This window comes from Chrysemys picta, chromosome 1 (genome assembly GCF_011386835.1).
Source record: "Chrysemys picta bellii isolate R12L10 chromosome 1, ASM1138683v2, whole genome shotgun sequence".
In the NCBI taxonomy this organism is placed as follows: domain Eukaryota; kingdom Metazoa; phylum Chordata; order Testudines; family Emydidae; genus Chrysemys; species Chrysemys picta.
The window spans coordinates 88,210,195-88,218,416 of NC_088791.1; the positions used below are offsets into that span (position 1 = coordinate 88,210,195).

The 8,222-nt window shown below is 42.4% G+C and overlaps 1 protein-coding gene across 4 annotated transcripts in view; it reads right to left on the minus strand.

Annotated features, from left to right (window-relative positions):
* STRA8 (stimulated by retinoic acid 8) overlaps nt 1-7,974 on the minus strand; it is a 31,196-nt gene extending 23,222 nt beyond the window's left edge. Inside the window, exons 1-5 of one of the 4 annotated variants that reach the window (XM_065561495.1) lie at nt 7,787-7,974; nt 5,112-5,309; nt 3,167-3,242; nt 1,601-1,685; nt 1,005-1,157 (exon numbers count right to left, since the gene is read on the minus strand). In XM_065561495.1, the coding sequence (XP_065417567.1) occupies nt 1,005-1,157; nt 1,601-1,685; nt 3,167-3,242; nt 5,112-5,309; nt 7,787-7,948 (674 nt within the window). In that variant the 5' untranslated portion in view covers nt 7,949-7,974. Of the gene's footprint in view, nt 1-1,004; nt 1,158-1,600; nt 1,686-3,166; nt 3,243-5,111; nt 5,310-7,688 lie in introns of those variants that run through there. The other 3 variants (XM_024099658.3, XM_024099659.3, XM_065561508.1) reach the window with 3 other exon arrangements.
* Between the last annotated feature and the right edge of the window lie 248 nt (nt 7,975-8,222).

Below are 8,222 nucleotides of genomic sequence, written 5' to 3' on the forward strand. Positions count from 1 at the left end.
GATGACCAGTTTAGATGACTTAGATGATGGACACAAACAGTTATTCAAAAAAGCTGTGATTCCTGGTGTTGGATGGAAAACGTGGCTACGGTATCACATTACTAAAGGGGTGAAGTTGTTCCTACAGGACAGATCACTGCTGTGTTGTGTCAGACAGGAGAGATCCCATGAGAAGGATTCAATATACAGCAGTTGTAATCTGCCATGACACTTCAAGATAAATGCCACAGATCCCACATATTGCTGCAAAGGTCTTGCTCTGCATATGTCAGTGAGGGAGGGGAAAGGGAAACCCATGAGGAGCTAATGGTACTAGTCCACAAAAATCATTAAACAGCATATTTCAAGGTACTGTACACACTACCTGCCTACAAGCACTGTTTTTTTCTGATTCTTACAGGAGTAAAGGATAAAACTGTAGAATGAAAGCAGCAGACTTGTGCCACCTGCTGGCACAACTGCATTCCCAATTTTATGAAACCATTATCAGCAACAACAGGAAATTTTATAAAAAGCCCAATACACAACATGACAGTGAGATCAGATTGCAGAAGGTTAAAGATTCAAAAAAGAACAGACACTTATGTGAATAACAAGAATACTCAGACTTCTTATAATTAATTATAACATTTTAGAAGGGATATTAACCCTCATGCTTCACGCTAGAACACTGACATACTTGAAAGAACATTACATCTCTTTCCTGAGGATGGGGAAACCTCAAAGATTTTCAAAGGCTTGTGAAGCAGGGAGATGCCCTGTGGCTGAGGAGGGCTGGACATGCCAGTATTCAGGCTCCGAGTGCCAGCCAGGAGTGAGGGAATCAATTGAGAGTCATGGAAGATGCTCAGTTTCCACACCAACAGGGGCTGAGATTGATGTCTCTGCTGGCCTGGGGATCCTGGGATCCAAAGTCAGACCCCAGGAAAGCTACATGATATGCAGTGACTGAATGGGTTGTTTCACATGAAGACTACTAAAATACTACACACTTATACTCCTACCGTTCAAACTCCATCAGATCAGGAGATGAAGTGGCTGGGGACTGGATAAGTCTTGGCTTCCCATCCTCTTCCACTGAGTTTTTTTCATATTCTTGAATCAAATACCAGACCGTAGAGCCACTCTCACTCATGGCATCTGAAGGGGATGCAGTACTGGAAAGAAAACACGGGACAAGGCCAAATGCATGGCTTCCCAACCAATTTAAAACGGTCCCTGCCAGGAACACTTTGGAGTCGCAATGATTCTTTTGGAGCAGGTGACTTTTTTTGTTGTTGTTGTTGCTTTGCAGGGCTAATGAAAGCCCCTAAGTGGAGATGATCTACACGGGGAGAGAAAGGCAAATACATGCACTGACTGGGAATGAGACCAGCAATGTACTCAGAGCTTATACGCACTGAGCTACTGTAAGGGTCCAATTTTAATAATTTTTTTCCTGCCTGCCAGTTAAAACCTCTTAATCTCAATCTGTGTATTTCCTTCCCTCACAAGGACAGACAACCATTGCTCCGTAATATTTGCAAAGTGCTTTGAGATGCTTTGTGCTTTAGAAGCTAGTGCAAAGTATTATCATTTTTTGATCTGTGTGAGTCCTTACCTGTGATCGCTGAAGTACATCTTGACATATTCCTCTTTGACTTCCTCCAAGCTGGACGGGTTCCCATCCTCCAGATTGAAGGACTCTATTGTCAGCAGAAATATAACTGTCACAGACTGGAGCATTTGGCATCTCACTCACCGTCCAGCCCAATCAAAAAGAGTAATGGTGACAATTTGAGTGTCACACAGAGTTTTTGATTAGACAAAAATAATACTGGATGGGACATTCTGTCCTTCCTCATAACATGACCAGCTGTGTCAGCAGTTTATGAGCACTGATATCTTCATAATGCTGGCCTCATCAATGAACTGATAACTTTGATTTTCAGTAATAACAGCCAGTGAAGCAAAGTCCATGTGACTACTAGTCAATACTATATTTTGTGGTTATTTTTTTTGTTTGAAGTATTGATATTTCAGGCTTTTGGGAGTCTTTCTGACACTACTTAAAACATGAAAAATGTGTTCAGTGGCTTTAAACTATCACCATGGAGTTCAAATCTCTACCATTGAAAACAGAAAACATACTTGATTTTTAGTTCTGGTTCCCAGATCCTCAGTCAGGTGAGGCGGCAAGGAAATGGGATTGGGAACACTGCAGAACCAGCATATTCTGACCTAGCGGAGGGAGTACCTCACACCACTCACCAGGAACTGATCCAGCTGATTAAAGGGTGTGACAGGTACTGAAGGGAGTCACATTGTACTGTCCTCATTCAGAAGAAAAAAATGTGTTTGTTTCCAAGTGCTGGGATAGGCTAATGGAAAAGTGTGTGTGGAGGACCCAATAAGCCACAAAAACAAAAAACTAACAAACCCACCATTACCTGTCTTAATCATTTTCCTTGGAGTAACTCCTTAACTAAAACTTCTTACTTCCTACATTTTTGTGAGGAAACCCTGAATGGGATTTCTGTCCCCCTCCTGCCCTACTTTTAGCCCAGAATAGATTCTCTCTGTGCCCTCTAGTCCAAACGTGGACCCCAGCTATGTTTGTGAATCAAGAAGCTGTACACTTAGGGCCAGATTGTGTGTTGAACTATGCACCTATGCAGAGAAAATAAGGGGAGGAAGAAGCTCCCTTTGTCTCTTTTGTTAATTAGCTGGATTTTGGGTGCACAGCTGTATGAAGGCACTCTATGCTGTTACTGACCCCTGGAATATGTGAGTGAGGAGGAGTGGGCACAGTTCCCCAATCCACTGCCAGTGCAGATGAGCCGGCAATAAATGGGGTGCGGAGAGGAAAGAAAGGAGCAGCCTTAATTTGCTGCTGATGTAGGCCAGCAACAAACTACTATTTGAATCCGCCCTCCCTCGCCCACCAGTTCAAGGGGGAAGCAGGGAGGAAACTGAGAGTCAGAGGGATATCTTTGAAGCACAATGCTTCCTCGGGCTATTCCTGGGTGATACAGTTTATGCATTATCTCTTGCTTGGTGCTATGCCTAAAGGCACCCATCTTGCCTTTAATACTGGCTCAGCCACTTGGCTAGCTGTTCCTACTTAACAAGTAAATGAAAGGCAGGCCCAAGGAAACTTTTTCAGGTATATATTTCCATACAGTACCTTTCATCTTCAGCAAGGTACCCAAGGTTTGCTCCAGCTCCTGGATATAATTCTTAGCTTTACGCAAAACCTGACACTAAATACAAAGAGAAAACAGAACCAATCTTCTTGTGTTCAGATTGGACTGACATTTTAACATGCCTGAAGTGTCTTTTACACCTTTTCCTTTTGCTGACTAGCTATCTCCCTGTCTCCATAAAAACAATTAAGTGGCCCACTGCACTGATGAATGTAAAAAAAGGGAAGAAACCAAGAATCAGGGCAAATACAAATGAAGATTTTAATTTACATGCTGTACCTATTCACATACAAGTTTGAGGTTTACTCTGGCCATTCTCTACAGTCAACAATTCCTTTTTGGAATTCCTTCCTTTTGGGACTGTTTGCTCTTTGAGGTATATCTGTAAAATATCATGTACATCAATGGTGCTATATTTACTATTATTATTAATAATAACAATAAATTAATAATGAATAATAAAAACATAATTGATTCTATTTTACACCTTATGGCTTATTGTTGGATGTTTTCTGACTGTAGGCATACATTTTTCCTGATCATTTCCAGTGGGAACTATGTAAGGAGACCTCTTTAGCCAAATTCTGCTCTGTTACACTGATCTAAAACTGGAGTAAACTAACAACCTTCAGTGCAATTATTCCAGGTGGAATTTGTCTACTTGTGACTAAACACACAGAGGATACAAGAAAGGATTAAACATTTACATGGTTAATGAGAACATCCATAATTACTTTAGAGAGATTTTTTTTGTAGGGGATATAAATCCAATGCTTCAGGGCATAAGCCAATCACTAACTGACAAGGATTAGGAAATGATTTCCTCAGTGCACAGGCCCTTGAAGAAATCCAGTCTTCCTTGACCCAAAAGGATCATGGCTGTGATGTGATACTTCCAAAGGTAGCAGCGTAAAGCTGGGAAAAACCAATGGGACTCATCAAAGTTCTAAAAGGGAGTCAGAAGTCCTCCATTCCAAGCAATAATAAATGAATGGTAAATCCTGTTAGACAAAACAAATAATCCTGTTTGGGATTTAGCTTCTGAGACCATGATGATTATTAGCTTTGGCTGCATCTGCATCAGAACTTAACAATTAGAGCTCCTGCCTCACTCTAAGTTACAGTTAGAGTCCAAACAGGTGAAATCCCTAAATAACAATACTTTGCACCTCTCAAGCACCTTCCATCCAAGGATTTCAAGGCTCTTTACAAGGACATACCCTTTTGAAATATGCATTACCATCCCCATTTTACAAACCAGGAAACTGAAGCACACATAACCTAAATGATTTATTGAAGGGAGTCAGTGGCAGAGCTAGGAACAGAACCCAAGACTCCTGATACCTTTTCCTGTGCCTTGACCACAATAACATTCTTCCTCCCTGGTAGCATTTTAGTGCCAAACCAGCGCTGTTTCACTTGTTTTTATATAGTCCATTTTGCTTAAACATTTTCTAAAACTAGTAAAACACAGGAAATGTTACAGCTTGATTTTTTATTTTTACATACTTCCCCAGTTTGCTTCCCCCCTCTGTATAAATTAACTCATGAGGCTGAATTAACTACTTTCCCCTCTTTCTAACCACAACCCACTAGTTTTGATTTCACAGCTGTCCGTCAAGGATGAAATTTAATCATGGTATTCCTTGACTAGCTTCCAAAATACTGCCATTATGAAGAAGCTCAAAATCTACAAAGTGGAGACAAGTCACATGATAAACTCATGCCAGTAATAATAGAAGGCACTTAGTTTTCTTGCTCTGAAGAGAGTATTTATACAAATAGAAGAGACACGGGGAAAGTTGCACATGATAAGATTACACACATACATGAACCCCAAAAGATATCGTGATCAGAATGATTACTTTGGTTAACTACACTTTGTCTTTCAAATATTTATCGGTAAACAGAGTTTCTTCTCCATACCTTTGATGCTGAATTGTCTGACTGAGAAAACACAGTTTCCCGCAGATTGTTGAAGAGTCCTGCCAGCGTAGCCCGGTGTCGTGCCTGAGATAAGCGTCTTCTTGCCACTTGGGGCTCCAAATCTTGCAGATGTGTCAGGAACCCAGGAGTCACCCTGACATATGGGCTGCTACAGTCGCCAGATGTCTCCATCAAAAGCTGCAATGGAACATTAAGTTTTATGAAATAAATAAATAAATAGCACTTAAAAATAGAGTGAGTCTACACTACAGTATGTGTGTTGGGTTGATGAACAAGTAAAGTTGAGAGTGTTGAAGCAGAACAATCCAGCTCATTTCCCGCAGGAGGTTATGAAGGGAATGTTAAATGATTTTCTCCTCTCCCTATGAAAGCAAACTATCAATATGTAGTAAAACTTGATCTACCACAGAGGTTCTCAAACTTCATTGCATCGCAACCCCCTTTCGACAATAAAAATTACTACATGACCCCAGAAGGGGGGACCGAAGCCTGAGCCAGCTGGAGCCCCAGGTGGGGAGGGGCCAAAGCCTAAGCCCAAGTGCTTCAGTCCCAGGCAGAAGCCTGTAATCTGAGTCCCAACACCCAGGGCTAAAGCCCTTGGGCTTCAGCCCCAGGCGATAGTGCTCAGGCTTCAGCCCTGGACCCCAGGAAGTCTAAGCCAGCCCTGGTGACCCCATTAATATGGGATTGTGACCCACTTTGAGAACTGCTGATCTACCACAATGGTGGGCTAGTTGTACAGTGTGGCTTGAAACACACTAAGTTCAGGCAGGCAGGCAGTTATTTCTTGCCCTGAAATGATGTGGTTAATCTTTTTCCATAACATGCGCTGGGCTCCATCTTGCAATGTGCTGAGTGCTCTCAATTCCCACTGAAGTCACTAGAAGACACTGTTCTTTGTGACATCATAATCATTTTCTCAGTCAAGTGGGATGTCACAGTAAATTATGATGTTAGGTGGGGGTGGGAGAATACGCAATAGAAGCAGACCTTTTAAAATCACCTAAATACCCTTTTAAGTTAAATGCTAGTAGTGAAGAAAAAAGGAAAATACTTACAGAAATTATATTAAACAGAAGCAGAAATGACTTTTTTATGCTGTCATCTGCTTTTTAAAGGCCCAATTCAACTGCCATTGAAATCACTGGAAAAACACCCATTGATTTCAGTGAAAGCTGGAGCAGACCCTATGTTGCTAAAATAGACTAATATAGTTTAAAATTGCATTAGGGTGGTCATAAATAATACTGACATGTAGGAAATTATATTTAAGGTAACTGGTTTCCTTATGGAATAAATATCTGGTATATTGATTTTGTGTTGTACTACGGAATAGTATCCATGCTTTAAGGTACCCATTTATTATTTCTGATGTAATGAATTTGTATGAATTTCTCAATCATGGCAAAAGCCAGATAAATAAAAAATTAATGTGTAATGAATATCAAAAACAAAGTTCACATTTTCTTTTCCAGATACTATCAATGACTTTTACACATAGATTTAGGCACAGAAATAAGCATACTGAGGACATAACATATCCTCCAGAAAAAAGTCTGAAAAGGCTTGCTGCAATTACCCTGCAAACATGAACCAGGCAATTTAATATGACTCAATCGCACAATCTTTACACGGGCAAAACTACTACACTATTGGAAGTCATTAGAAGTTTTCCTTCTCTAAATACTGCCAGACTGGAGCATAATTAGCATCCTTTCTGAGCAGTCTCTAAAGTACCGACCACGTCACATTTTCATACCCCTACATATTCTGTTCCTTAAAACCTCCTTCCATCTTTTAAATTATTTTAAAATAATAAAAAAACAAATTATGTATATGGTAATTTCTAAATTTCCACTCATTTAGGGGAAACTAGCTTGCCCTTGCCCTCACCCTTCCCTTAAATTTGTGGGTGAAGATCCTGATTAGAATCTTGCTGACATTTTTGTTATTATAGACCAGTCAGGGGGGAGAGATTATTAATAATTATTTATTATAACTAATGGTTCCAGAAGTTCCATAACTGAAAGAAAAAGATCAGATCAAACAGAACTGTCATAGTTATAAAAAGCCTGAATCCCTCCTTCAGATCCTCACAGAAAGAGACATTTTAAAGAATCAAAGAGGGATTTTTTTTAAGTCTGCTCTTCACATGATTTTAAATCATATAAATGCATAGCAAGAGGCTCCCTAGGAACTGTTCAGCAACAACCTTCGCAACTTCAGAGCTCTGGCTTCCCTTTTCTATGGCCTTTGTCCTTTCTTTTTGGGTCCTGCCCCACTATGTATACAGGCTCTGGCCTTTCCTTCATTTCTGTGAGGTCTGCCCCCTTCTCAGACTCTGCCCCAATTTCCCTGGCCTCTGTACTTCCTTCTGTGGCTCAGTCCTTTCCTATGGGCGTTACCCCTTCACTATAAGCTCTGCCCCCCTTTTTATAGGCGCTGCCACCTTTCTGGGAATTCTGCCCTCTCTCCTATTAGCTCTGCCCCCCTTCCATAGGCTTCTTCCCCCTTCTTGGCTCTGCTCCCGGTTTCTCCCCAGCTCTCTTCAATTACAGTCAGACAGTCCCCGAGCGGCTGGAGGCCTCAGGCATCTCTGCGGAGTATCCCTCCGGCCCGAGTGGCTCTATAGCCCGCCCATTCCCCGCCCGTACCCACCGCCCAGCTCCTGCTGCGGCTCCCCCAAGCCAGCTCGCTTGCGCTGCCGCCACGGCCCAGCAACACCGGCAGCACGTGGCAGGTAGCCAATCACAGCTCGGGGGACGCCCCACAGGCCAATAGGAAGGTGCCTGGGACGGGAGCGAGAACGTTGGCATTGTAGCGACTGCCTGAGAAGGCAACAAAAGCGCGGGAAAGCGCCGGGGAGGGAGGAGGTGGGGGAGAGAGTTGGAAGAGTGAAGGGAGGACGGGGAGGAGAGATGGGTCAGAAGAGAAAGGGGAGAGAGGTGGGAGGAGGGGGTCTGAGGGGAAAGGGGAGGAGGAGGGGAGAGGGTCGGAAGAGGGGAGAGGAGGGTCAGAAGAGAAAGGGGAGAAACTGGTAGGAGGAGGGAGTCGGAGGGGAAAGGGGAGAGGAAGGGGGTCTGAAGAGAA